The following is a 13911-nucleotide window of genomic DNA, read 5'->3' on the forward strand; positions in this document are numbered from 1 at the left end:
GATGAAATGAGTTATGTGTATAAAGCGCTTAGAACGATGCCTGGCGCACACTCGGTGCCAAATAGGCGTTCGCTGTGGTGACGATGTTGACTCCAGCCCAAAGCCCGTGGTCAGCAGGGCCGGGCTCGCAGCGCCAGGGGGTTCCTAGGCGCTGCGCTTCGGGGGTCCTGGACACAGACAGCGGGGGCAGAGCTCCCACCATCGAGGATCCCGAGGGTCTGCAGCAGAGGGGCTGAGGCCCGGGACGGGGGCGGTCGCAGCGCCCTTTCCTGAAAAAAATGCGTCGGGCTCTAAGGCGCCCTCAAGCCCTCCCGGCAGCGCGGAACCCGAAGCGCTCAGAAGCCCGGGAGCCCCAAGTCTGGGGGACCAGAAGCGCCGCTGCCCTGACTTCCGGAAGGTGGACGGAACCTGCGAACAGGGCGGGCCCGCGTGGCGAACGCAGAGCCACTTCCGGGCGCGGCGCCGGCTTGGTGAGCGCCGATACCCGCTGTCCTTCTCGGGCGATTGCGTCCCCAGTAGTCCGGCCGGCCTCGGCACCGCGTGTCGTGGGGGGCCCGGGCCCGCGGCTGCAGGGCCGGGGCAGCGGCGAGGCCGAGGGGCGGGAAGCCACTGCCTGGCCTGGCAATGTGAACGTGCAAGTCGATCCCCTAACCCAGAAAGCCCCAGGCGCAGTCTATACGGGCGGCCCCGCTCCTGCTTATGTTTTAGTTTTCAGGGACGGGGTATCGCTCTGCCGCCCGGGCTGGAGTGCAGTGGTGTGATCACGGCTCACTGCAGCCTCGACCTCCCGGGCTGAAGCGATCCTCCCGCCTTAGCCTCCTGAGTAACTGGGACCATAGGCGCACCCAGCTGATTTTTAATATATATATATTTTTTTTATAGAGATGGGGGTCTCGCCGTGTTGGCCAGGCTGGTCTCGCACTCTTGGCCTCAAGTGATCCTCCTGTCTCGGCCTCCCGAAGTGCTGGGATGACAGGCATGAGCCACCGCGCCTGGACCCTTCTTTTGAATGGACTTCCTTGCGTTTCTGTTTCAATGCCTGGTGCTACTTTTTTGGGAACCCCAAGGCTGTACTGTTTGATTGACTCCTTTTTTCCCCCTTTCTTTTTAACCTAAATCAAAGCTGCCACTGCCCCGCCATGGATGACACACCGTTGGTGATATCAAAACAGAAGACGGAGGTGGTGTGCGGGGTCCCCACCCAAGTGGTGTGCACGGCCTTCAGCAGTCACATCCTGGTGGTGGTGACCCAGTTCGGGAAGATGGGTACCTTGGTCTCCCTGGAGCCCAGCAGCGTGGCCAGTGACGTCAGCAAGCCTGTGCTCACCACGAAAGTCCTTCTGGGGCAGGATGAGGTAAAGTGGATTGGCCGGGAACTGTGGCTCACGCCTCTAACCCCAGCACTTTCCGAGGCCTGGGCAGGCAGATCGCTTGAGGCCAGGAGTTTGAGACCAGCCTGGGCAACACAACACACACACGTCTTCACAAAATCACAAGTGCCTACAAAAAATATATAGCAAGAGAGAGGCTGGGTGCAGTGGCTCACACCTGTAATCCTAGCACTTTGGGAGTCTGAGGTGAGCAGATCACTTGAGGTCAGGAGTTCCAGACCAGCCTGGCCAACATGGCTAAACCCCATTTCTACTAAAGATATAAAAACTAACTGGGTGTGGTGGCACATGCCTGTAATCTCAGCTACTCAGGAGGCTGAGGCACAAGAATCGCCTGAACCTGAGAGGCGGGGATTGCAGTGAGCCAAGATCGCGCCACAGCACTCCAGCCTGGGTAACAGATAGAGACTCTGCCTCAAAAAAAAAAAAAAGAAAGAAAAAAGAAAAAAATAGCTGGGCCTGATGGTATGTGCCTGTGGTCCCAGCTCCTTGGGAGGCTAAGGTGGGAGGATCACTTGAGCCCTGGAGGTTGAGGCTGCAGTGAGCTATGATTGTGCCACTGCACTCCAGCCTGGGTGAGAGAGCAAGACTCTGTCTCTAATAATAATAATAATAATAAAGTGGTCAGGAAGGGACCCCCAGGGAGGAAGATAAACCTCTTCAGTGGCTGTGATTTGTCGGTAAGGACATGGGGCATCTGGGGGACAAATCTCCCTACAGCGATAGCATTTTCCAGGCATTTGTGGGTCTCAAGGCACCCTGCTTGCCCTGGTGGATGCTTTTGTCCAGCCCGCAGGCGTTTTATCCAGCAGACAAGCAGAAGTAGCAATTTTGTCATTCGAGCCGCCTCCCCTCGCATGGTACATTACATGAGCGGGCCGCTGGCTGTGCTCTCCTCTGCAGAAATCACATGTGAGATTCGACAGCACTCACCTCTGCAGGCTTGTCTTTCCTGGATTCTTTTGGATGAGAGCCAGAAGAGGCGGGGCTGCGAAAGACGCTGGGAAAATGAATGGAGTGATGCGTCTTTAGCAATGTGCTAGTGACTGGAGTGTTCTGAGTGCTGCCTGAACGCTGAGTCACGGTTGCATGGACTTACGTGGTGGTGAATGGTGGTGTGGGAAGCCTGCCTGGGTTCCTAAGGGATACGTCATGAAAACATTGAGGAAAAAACCAGGTTTCTTGCAGTTAAAATGGTTTCTTCTCCTTCCTTTCACCAGCCTCTCATCCATGTCTTTGCAAAGAACCTGGTAGCATTTGTGTCTCAAGAAGCTGGAAACAGAGCAGTCCTCCTTGCCGTGGCCGTGAAGGACAAAAGCATGGAGGGTCTGAAGGCGCTGAGGGAGGTGATCCGGGTGTGCCAGGTGTGGTGACCTGGAGGCAGCTGCCCCGCACTGCTCAGCAGGACACGTGAGGACCCAGACACCCACTCAGGGACTCAAGTCTCGCCTCCCTCCCCGGTGGAGGGAGGAACTTTGTCTGGCACTAGCCCTTGGAGCCAGGAAAAAATATTCGTGTCTCAGGCAGACTCTTACTCTGGTTACTAAGATCATCTGTGCATGACGGGGAGGGTGGAACGGGTGCCAGGGGAGTTGTGAATGGATCTCACTGGGACCTGAAACGTGCTTGTGTTTGAGAATTGGAGGAATGAGTCAGCAGGCGTGGCTCATGGCCCCCCGTGTACGGGATCAATTGTGGGAGGAAATTTCTTTTTTATTAAAAGCAAATGTGTATCCCAAAATACTTCACCATCGTCCCTAACAGTAGCGGGGCATTGCAGTCGCACAGCATGAGTTCAGTTTCACGGGCTTCATGTGGAATGGGGGCTTGTTGGGCAGAAACGCAGAGAGACGTAGTTCCCAGAGACTAGGTGGATCCCAGACTTGGGCCTGTGCACGCTGTCACGCAGCTCCTCCTCCCGTGACTTCTCTGAGCCTGCTGGGAAACTGGTGGCCATCAGCGGACATCTCTTACTATCTTACTGTGTGTGCCCGTTACTGTGCTGCAGCTGGGGACAGACGCTGGCCTCTGAATCCTGAATAGCAAGGGAGGGGGGACGCTTCTGTCAAGGGATCACTGTGTGCAGAGGTCAGGAGGGAGGAGCACGGCAGGACAGGGCAGGGCACGGAGGGGTGGGTGGCCAGAGTTCACTGGTAGGCAGCTGGGGTGTGGCTGAACATGACCTCCGTGTAGGGGTAGGCGGGGGTCCTTCTGTGCTGAGGCCGCAGGACTTAGTCTTGCAGGGAGCAGTGTTGGCCGATGTTGGCCTCAGGGTGGCTTTTACACCTCTGACAAGTGGCAACCTGGGCCCCGCCTGGCTCTCCCTCCAGCCACTCCGAGGGAAGCTTCACTGATCGTGCCCGAGTTGGAATTTCTGAAGCTGAAGTCGGAGCTTTGACCCGCCTGACTTTGACAGTCTCGCAAGAAACAGCGGCAACTGGAGAGTTGGGTTGGGTGACAGGATCCCAAAACAGAAACCAGGAAGGCTCTGGAGCGGAGTGAGCGCCCGGCGGGCCCTTCCAGGGAACTGGGGGTTTCCTGCCTTAGGTACCTGTAAAGAAACACCTCAGGGGCATAGGGTGTTTGTGGAATTAGAAAGAAATATTCCCTTTTTTAAAAAATACAGACTGGTCTCACTGTGTTGCCCAGGCTTATCTCAGAACTCCTGGCCTCAGGTGATCCTGCCACCTCAGCCTCCCAAAGTGCTGGGATCACAGGCCTGCATCCTGCTTATTTCTTTCCTTTTTCTTCTTCTTTTTTTTTTCTCTTTTTTTGGGACAGTCTCGTTCTGTTACCCAGGCTGGAGTGCAGTGGTGCAGTCTCGGCCCACTGCAACCTCTGCCTCCCAGGTTCAAATGAGACTCAGCCTCCTGAATGGGTGGGACTACAGGCGTGTACCACCACGTTTGGCTAATTTTTTGTATTTTTTAGTAGAGACGGGGTTTCACCATATTGTTCAGGCTGGTCTTAAACTCCTGACCTCAAATGATCCGCCTGCCTCGGTCTCCCAAAGTGCTGGGATTACAGGTGTGAGCCAGTGCACCCAGCCTAACCCCTAGTCATTTCTAATAGCTTCTGAAGTTCTGCGATTTTCTTTTTCTTTCTTTTTTTTCTTGAGATAGGGTCTCACTCTGTCGCCCAGGCTGGAGCACAGTGGTGCAATCTCAGCTCACTGCAGCCTTGACTCCCAGGTTCAAGCAATCCTCCCGTGCTCAGCCAAGCCACCTGAGTAGCCAGGGCTATAGGTGCTTGCCTCAGGCCTGGAGCGCCTAAGTTTTGTATTTTTAGTAGAGATGGAGTCTCACTATGTTGCCCAGGCTGGTCTTGAACTCCTGAACTCAAGCAATCCTCCCGCCTCAGCTTCCCAAAGTGCTGGGATTCCGGGCATGAGCCACCGCACCCGGCCAGTTTTCTCAATATCAGAAACCCTTGAGGACAGGCGATGGGAGGGGCCATTTCAGATGCTGGTCCGATTTCAAAGGAGTTTGGAAGGTGAGTTTGCTGAAGATGGGACAGAAGGAAACTGGCTCTTTGAGGGCTCACTCCTTCAGCAAACTGAGGACCTGCTGAGCACCCAGTGCCTGCTGGGTCACCCACAGCCGTTATCCCTGCCCCCACGGGTTCACAGCCCTGGTGCCTGCTGGGTCACCCACAGCCGTTGTCCCTGCCCCCACGGGTTCACAGCCCTGGTGCCTGCCGGGTCACCCACAGCCGTTGTCCCTGCCCCTACGGGTTCACAGCCCTGGTGCCTGCCGGGTCACCCACAGCCGTTATCCCTGCCCCACGGGTTCACAGCCCTGGTGCCTGCTGGGTCACCCACAGCCATTGTCCCTGCCCCCACAGGTTCACAGCCCTGGTGCCTGCTGGGTCACCCACAGCCGTTGTCCCTGCCCCACGGGTTCACAGCCCAGTCGGCTGTCAGGCAATGTTAGCATGAGAAGAAGAGAGCAGGGGAGTCCCACGTGGGGGGCCTGCCAGACTTCCTGGAGGAAGCACTGATGCTTGAGGGCCCCTTGCAGAGGCCTGCTGCCCCCACCAGTGTCTGTGTGCAGCGGGGACCTCAGGGGATACTGAGGCAAACACATCCCTGGCAGATAGGACTCCCGGCCCAGGGCTTCCACCCAGCCTCCGTCGGGCAGGCTGGCATCGAGGTCTGCCAGCCCCTCATGAAGTCCTATGTTGAATCCCATTTGGTGTCTTCCTCTTGGGAGATCTGAGCCCACAATTTTAAGGGCCATGAAGGAGTCGATGGAAGGAAAAGGGAAGGACCGTCCGCACAGGAGCGAGGCCCCAGCGGGTAGCACGTGTCAGGACAGCTGCAGGATCTCCGCCAGAGAAAGGGGATCTGTCAGGGGGCGGCTCGTCAAGGGTCAGCCTTGAACCAGGGGCCAGGCGTGACGTCAGCAGATTAATATCTTAGAGCAGGTGCCCGGGCAGAAGCTTCGCCGTTCGGTATTAGCCCGTAATTACTCACGCTTGTCTAAAAGTCAGGTGTTTTTGCTGGGTGTGGTGGCTCATGCCGGGAATCCCAGCTGCTCGGGAGGCTGAGACAGGGAGGATGACTTGAGCCTGGGAGTTTGAGCCCAGCCTGGGCAACAGAGCAAGACCCCATCTAAATACATACATGCCTGTCTAAATACACGCCTGTCTCTACAAATGAAAACCAGACAGTTTTGTTGAAGAGCCACAGCTTCGCTCATTTAACCAGTGGGGACATGGCGTGGATGGGGCTCCGCTGTGAGTCCGGATGCAGCTCAGCGGCTTGTGCTTCCTGACCTGTCCTTTAGCGATAACAGTGGACCCTGCTCACTGGCTGTGGGATCGCCCTTCCCAGCGGGGCTGCCCTTTCAATTCTCACCCTGTGAGTGGCCCCCCACGTTTTCCATACACAGAAGCAGGCCGCACCCCAGAGAGTGGGGAAGCTAGAATCGCCCTGCAGGGTGCCCTGGAGGCCATGTCTCCCAGTCAGGAGTCCCCATGGTTCTCCTTCATGGCTTCCTTTTTTTTGAGACAGAGTCTCCCTCTGTCACCCAGGCTGGACATGATCTCGGCTCACTACAACCTCTGCTTCCTAGGCTCAAGTTAGCCTTCTGCCTCGGTCTCCTGAGTAGCTGGGATTACAGGCTCCCACCACCACACCCGGCTAATTTTCATATTTTTAGTAGAAATGGGGTTTCATCATGTTGTTCAGGTTGGTCTCAAACTCCTGACCTCAGGTGACCTGCCCGCCTCGGCCTCCCAAAGTGCTGGGATTATAGGCGTGAGCCACTGCGCCCGGCCATAGCTTCCTTTTCTTTCATGCCACAACTGCGCCAGGGAAATGGTTCTTGCCAAGGCCAAGGTCGGCTTTGCCTCCATGGCTGCTGGTCTGGTGCGGCACTCTGTTTTCGGGAGAGCGTTGGCTCCTGAGAGCCAAGCCTGGGAGGCCTGTCCTGTCTAAATGGGCCCTCACGACTGCCCTTCAAAGGTAGGCCATGGAGACTGGACGCTGTGGCTCGCGCCTGTAATCCCAACACTTTGGGAGGCTGAGGCAGGCAGATTACCTGAGGTCCAAGTTCGAGACCAGCCTGGCCAACATGACGAAACCCCATCTCTACTAAAAGTACAAAAAGTTAGCCAGGCGTGGAGGCGGGAGCCTGTAATCCCAGCACTTTGGAAGTCTGAGGCAGGCAGATTGCTTGAGCCCAGGAGTTCGAGACCAGCCTCGGCAACATGGGGAAACCCCATCTCTATCTCTAAAAAGGCATATAAAGAAAAAAAATAATTTCATTAAAAAAGATAAAGGTAGGCTGTGGAGAAACAAAGGCTAAGGAGGTCAGGCAGGTTGCCTGGAGGCTCCTGGGATGTCCACACAGCTCTGCCCCATGTCATATGCAGGGCCCCACAGCTGCCTGCCTTGAAGGCGGTGTGAAATGGGCATGTCATTGAGAGTGGCCCCCAGTGCCCTCCCGAGGTCCTTCACAGCCACCTGGCAGCCGGTAACAACGCAGACCGAGGCTAAGCACCTCCGCCATCCAGCTAGCTCCTCTACTGTAAGTCAGATGGCAGCAGCTGTAGAAGGGCCCTGGCCCTCTGCTTTCTGGGCCTGCTCCCAACCTCATGACTCAGGAGCGGCCGCTGCTCCAGCAAGGAGCTATGTGGAGCCGGCCGTGGTCACAGCCAGGGCCGTCTGCTTTAGGAGGACAAGCTACCTGTGGCATTCACCCAGAGATCCAGCTGTAATCGCAACTCCCAGAAACTCACGGCACGCTGTGAGTAATGAACGCGGGGCCCGTGGCAGCCTCTGCGGCTGAGACAGTGGACAGTGTTCACTCTAAAGCAATGCCCTTGCACCCACACAGTGTGACGTCCAGCACTGTTTTCTGCTCAGCTGCGAGGGAACCTCCCCAAGCCTCCCCACCTCCCTTTTCCTAAGCAGATGTGGGGGCCTTGGAGGTCAAGAAGAGCAAGTGGGGGCCCTGTTCTTGGCTGTCGTTTCAAGCGGCTTCTCCAGGGGGTTGACAGAGCCCTGGGCCCACGTGGACGGATGATGACAAATGACCCGCGGGGGGAGACAGTGGCACACGGGGACCAGTGGAGTGAGCCGGCCTCGGCTATCTTGTTGAGCACCTGGGAATGGAATTGGAACAGGAACCCCGGTAAGTGACTGGAATGAGGGCCTGACCGATGGGAATGAACCAGAGACACCGGCATGATGTGAAAATGACTGAGAGAGGCGCCCTGCCACGCTGGTTTTATAGTTTGGCATCACAGCGAGAAAAACAGCAAAACCCATCTTGCGTGTGGTGAAGGACGGCTCAGGCAGCGAGAGGGTGCGTAAATTCCAAAACAACTGCGAGAAGACCAGAGGCGCCGGAGCTCTGGGGATTCGGAGTCATTTTCAGAAATAAGGCCGGGCGCAAGGTCCATGCCTGTAATCCCACCACTTTGGGAGGCCGAGGCGGGAGGATGACCTGAGCCAGGGAGGTTGCAGTGAACCCAGATCACGCCACTGCACTCCAGCCTGGGTGACACAGCGAGACCCTGTCTCCAAAAAAAAAAAAGAAGAAGCAAGAAAGAAGCACACAGCTGGGGATGTTTTGATGAAGACTCTGCTCTCCTGGGCCCCAGAACACCCCGAAGTAGGCTGCAGGAGCCGGAAGCCCCGGCACCTGAAGATGCAAAGCTGGGCTGGGAGTTGCTCGCTGGCAAGGTGGGTGCCAGGCTGAGGAGGGCAGAGGTCAGCTGCCCCTGGCTGGGCACGATTTAGGACACAGGACGGGAGGGGGTACCGGAGGAAGCCTGGGGTCTGGAAGGAAAGGCGGGGGAGGGAGGGAGGGGTCTGCAAGGAAAAGGAAGCCAGCCGCGCTGTTCCTAAGCAGAATTCCATGGAACTCGCAGACAGGACTTGGGACACGCACCTGCTCTGCCCGTCCGACCTCACCCCGACCACCCAGGAGGGGAAGCGTCTTGGAGGCCACTTCGCAGGTGGGAAGATCGAGGCCCGGGGCCATGTGCGATGCCCCCCATCCAAGGTGCAGCCCAGGAAGGCAGAACAAACCGCAGCTCCAGCCCTGCCCCCACCCACTAGCCAGGGGCCTGCAGCTCCTGACTCAGCTTCCCCCATCAAATGGGGGCTCGTCCTGCCCCACCCAGGTGGGAGACCCGAGCTTCCAGGCTCATGGGAGCGCGTGCGTGCCTCTCGCGTCCCAGTCACGCGGGTAGCAGGCATGCGTGGGCAGGGCCAGAGCTGGGTGACAAGCCGTGTCACAACACCCTCAGGCTCCCGAATGGGACTTTTCGGGGGTGAGGGCCCAAAGAAGGGAGGGGGAGGCAGGGGCTGCATCACTCGTGAAGGGGCATCAGGACCCCCAGCCCACGCGTGGTCCCACGTCTGAAGTCCACCGGACCAGGAGATTGGTCCAGGCTCACACCCGCTGAGATGGCAGGAGGCAGGGGTGGCACGTGGACAGACATGGGTCCCAGAATCCAGGCAGGGGGAAGGTGGAGGGTGTGGTCTGTTCTAGCTGTACCCAGGCAGGTAGGGCCTGCTGGGTGGGGTGGGGGTGGGGCTGGGAGGAGTTCCTGGGTCTGGGGAGAGGCCAATGCTCAGGAGTAATCATCTCTCAGGGACCCAGGCAGCCCGCCGCTGTGAGGAGGGGGCAGCAGAGGCCAAGAGGCCGGGGGCCGAACTTCAGGCCCACCCTGCCTTGGCTGCCCCTCTTAGGCCTGGAGACCTTCAGCCAACCTGCCTGACAGGCTGAGCGCCAGCAGGGAGGTGAGCTGCGTGGGTGTGGGAGTGCGAGAATGTGTGTGTGTGTGTGTGGTGCACACCAGAGGGGTGTGGTGTCCAAGCTGGGCCCGTGCACTTCAATGGGGTGGGGGCTCCTGGAAAAAAAGAAAAATGTATTGAAATTCTGAGAATCACAGTTCCCCAACACCTGAGCCCCACCTCCACCCCAGAGGATGGGCCCCAGGATGGCACCTGGACACCAAACAAACAGGGTCTCTGGCCAGCCTGGCAAGTCCCGGCCAGACCAGCACCCCCGACCCTGGCTCCAGATGAAAGGGTGCCCCCAACCCGTACACACCCAGGGCTGGCAGCTCCCTCAGGTGAAGGGAAGTACAGGCAGGCCTTGGGTGACTCTCTGGGAATGGGGGCAACAGAGGGACCAGGGACGGGAGCAGGGAGGCAGGGGCTGGGCCCCAGAAGACAGGACAGGAGACCTATGGGAGGAAGAGAGCAGATCCTTGGGACGGTCCCGCCCCAGGGTCTAAGGCTGATGGGCTCAGGCAAAGCAGAATTGCTCGAGAGTCAGAAGCTGAGGGAAGGGCCCCCCATGCTGCACCTGCCTGCCAGGTCGCCAGGCCAGCTGAGAGTGGAGCTCCGAGTCCCAGGGCCTGGCCAGCCTGGCTCTCCCATGCAGCAGCCTGTGTCCCTGGAAGGGCAGATGACAGGGAGGCCAACCTGAGGCCCTGGCCCGGCCACCGTGACCTGCCACATAGCTCGTGCCGGTGGAGACAGGCACAGGCTGGCACAGGCTCTGCCTGAGGTCACAGACACCGTACACAGCCAGTACCAGGCCCCAGCTTGTGGCGTCTGGCCCAGGGCCTGCTCCTCCTGGCTGTAGGGGCTGCTCCCTGGTCCCAGTGAGGAGGGGGCGTGTGGATCACCAGGAGGCCACACTGCCTGCCTGCCCCACTTGGCTCCTAGGAGGCCATGCCCGTGGACAGGAGCCGGGGGCATCCCAGAAGCAGAGCTGGGAGGACGTGGAGCCCCATCCCTGTCACCTCCTGCTCACACCCGGGGCTGCCGTGTGGGTGGACTGCTGGCCAGGGCCCCCAGGGGAGGGCCACGGGACTGGGTGGGGCAGGCCTGGGAAGCCGGGTGTCAGAGATGCGTGCCCACCGGTCACCTCTTCCCCCTGGTGTGCAGCTCAGCCGGGACACCGAATGAGCCAGCCCTGAGGAGGCAGCTCCCAGGCGCCCCGAGTTCCACCCAACAGTGAAGGAGGCAGGCAGGGGGTACGCCGTACCTGTCTGCGTCTGCAGAGAGATGGGCAGGCAGGGGTTAAGGGGGTGGGTACCAGCAGAGCAGCCGGCCCGGAACTGGGGAGCAGTGCCTAGGACCTCAGCCAGGTTTCTCATGAGGGCAGGAGGTGGCTGTGCCAGGGCCAGGGTGTGGGACTGGCTGGGCGGCGTCTCAGCCTCCCCACAGCTCCGGACACCTGGACACAGTGAACAATGGTCAGAGGGCCCTGTCGCCTGGATCTGGGCAGACAGGTCTGTCCTGCGATGGGCTTGGTCAGTGTCCAGCCCCCACCAGGAAAATCAGGCCCAGCCGGCCCTGCCGCCTCCTGTGACTGGGCGCAGAGGCCATGACACCAGTGCCAGGTGAGGCCTCCATCAGCCAGAAAGCCCCGTGGGCAGGTGGCAGAGTGATCAACCTCCCGACTGCCCCTCCCTGGGGACCAGGCCCTGCTCCTGACGTCCCCAGACCAGCACCCTTGGTCCACGGCGCCCGAGCTGGCGCATCCGGCTCTTCTCGCCCTCTTTCCTGCTCCACGAGCCTCCCCGGCGAGACACGGGCCGCACCCTGGCATGAGGTCCTGTGCTGGAGGCTGGGAGGACCATGTGGAGACCAGCCCTCCCCAGACCCTAGGGCAAGACAAAGTAGGGGGTGCGGTCCCAGGCCCTGCACCACCACAGGGACCTGTGTTCAAACCAGAACGAAGTCAGCAGCAGAAGCCCCGCCCGCTCCCCACAAAGGCCCTGCAACCCCCACAGGGAGTGGAAGGGGGTCCGCACCTCCCCGCAGGGCACCTCCTCACAGGGCACCTCCCCTCAGGGTGCCCCCCCTTCATTAAAGCCAGCGGTGGCCAACCAGGACGGGAGGAGAGAGGGGCCCTCAGCCAAGACCCACTTCCTCTTGGGGAACCATGTTCTCCGGGCAGTGCCATGGGGTCTGCCCGCCTGGCCGTGGGACGGGAGTGCGGGTTCTGCTTCGGGGATGTGAAGGCCTTGGCCAGGCCTGACCCTTCACCTCCAGACCCAGGCACATCTCAGCTGCAGGCCGAAGGTCAAGGCCTTGGCCGGGGGGCACATGGGACTGCAAGCCGTGGTCTGGCTCTGCCCTCTACCTGCTGGGGGCTGCGGCAAGTCCCTGCCTGGGGGGCTGCCACGAGGCTTGGGAATGGTGGTCCAGCCTCTGTGCTGGCTCCGGATACCCACGAGGCAGGCCCCTCACAGGAGGGCTGGCCCTGATGGAGACGGGTGGGGGTAAGGGAGACACCAGGCCTCAGATTCGGGGTCCCATCCCCACTTGTCCCCCTTCGGGGCTGTGTGACACTCTTCAAGGAATTACTTCAGTGACATTTCAGAACCACAGGGAGTGGAAGGGGGTCAGAACCAACCGATCCACCAGCATTCGTGGGGTGCAGAGAGGCTCCAGCCAGGCCCCCCACAAACTCTCTGTGGGACTTGGGGCCGGTGTCCTCCCTGGGGAGGAGGAAGGGGACTGGCTGCTCCGTGGGACCCTTTCTCACCGAGGCTGTCCCTCAGTGTGCCCAGAATGGGCCAGGCCTGGGCGGGGGCAGGGGAGGGAGGTGGGGGCTGCAGTGCAGGGCTCAGAGAGCCTTGGAACCTGCTGGGGAGACCCTGGAGCCACCCGTAGACACTGGCAGGGCCAGAACCTGCTGAGAGCCAGGGGGTTGAGGGCAGGACCCATCCCAGGGGCTCAGGAATGGGAGGACTCACATGTCCAGGCAGGTGGTCACTGGGTAGGGGAGAGAGGGAAGCCACACAGTTCAGCACGGTGTGCCCGCATTGTGGGTCTCACTGTGTGCACTCAGCAGCCTCGCAGGGCAGGCATTACTGCTCCCATTTCCCAGGTGGGGACATGGAGGCTGAGGGGTGCACACTGGGGAACGGCGGGGCTGCAGTTCACACCCAGGAACCCTGAGTGTTCGCTTTACTGAATGATCGGGCACCTCGGGCAGGGATTTGGTAGAAACCTTGGTAGTGCCTGGGTCTGCCTGGATGTGGGGACAAAAGAGGCAGATGTGATGGAGACAGCTGGGGTGGGGACAGCAGGGACGAGGACAGAGGCAGGCCGGGTGGGGAGCGTAGCCCAGAAGACGGCGGGCAGGTAATAGAGAGAAAGCCGGGGTGGGGACAGAGGCAGGCCGGGTGGGGAACGTAGGCCAGAAGACGGTGGGCAGGTGATGGAGAGAGAGCTGGGGTGGGGACAGCAAAGGTGGGGCCAGGACCAGGACCAGGGTAGTGACAGCAGGGGTGGGGACAGGCAGGCCAGGTGGGGAGTGTGGCCCAGAAGATGGGCAGGCAGGCCAGCGCTGACCAAATCCTGCTTTGGCCAGGATTTGATCAGTAAACCCACTTTACAGATGAGAAAACAGAGGCCCAGAGAGGCAAAGGCGCCTGCCAAGTTGGCCAAGGCCATAGGCAAGACAAAGAGCCAAGGGCTGAGGACGTCTCTGAGTGACGTGGTCAGAAAGCTGGAGAAGGAAGGGTCAGTGGAGATGGCAGAGGCCTCCTCTCTTTTCAGAGCTTCAGGTTTATAAAAGGCCTCTGAGGCCCAGTGCTGGGGAGAAGGGATACAGCCAAGGCTGCCTGACAAGGCAAAGTCATTTCCTAGAGTGTGCAAGAGCACCTGGCTTCAGGGCCAGAGCCCGGGCTCTCGGGACGCCTTCCTAGAGGCAGCAGCTAAACAAGGACGTGCCAGGGTAGGGCGGCTGTGAGAACAATGAGGAAACCACACTGGACCTGCCCCCCACCATCAGGGCAGGGGGCAGCCTCGACTGAAGGGGCTTCTAAGGGTCAGGGACCCTCAGGAGCCATGAACCAGCTCAGGCTGACAGCAAAGACCCTGCACCCACACTCCCCACTGGCACAGCTGTGGGCCGAGGAGATCCACAGGCCTCCCTGCCCAGTGCCCAGCTGGCCTTGTAAGAAAACCCCACCTTTTCCCACAGAGGATCTGCCTCTGGCGGAAGGCACAGCTTTGGAGGTCCCTCGATCTGTG

General features: G+C 59.7%; 1 protein-coding gene across 1 annotated transcript; it reads left to right on the forward strand.

The window, feature by feature from the left end:
- Positions 1–337: 337 nt before the first annotated feature.
- On the forward strand, positions 338–3132 carry LOC105483412 (proteasome assembly chaperone 3). The gene is made up of 3 exons (XM_011744297.3): positions 338–470; positions 1124–1355; positions 2612–3132. The coding sequence occupies exons 2-3, from the start codon at positions 1140–1142 to the stop codon at positions 2762–2764; spliced, it is 369 nt and encodes a 122-aa protein (XP_011742599.1). The 5' UTR covers positions 338–470; positions 1124–1139; the 3' UTR covers positions 2765–3132.
- The last annotated feature ends 10779 nt before the right edge of the window (positions 3133–13911 follow it).

The sequence above is a fragment of the Macaca nemestrina genome, chromosome 4 (genome assembly GCF_043159975.1).
Source record: "Macaca nemestrina isolate mMacNem1 chromosome 4, mMacNem.hap1, whole genome shotgun sequence".
Taxonomy (NCBI): Eukaryota; Metazoa; Chordata; class Mammalia; order Primates; family Cercopithecidae; genus Macaca; species Macaca nemestrina.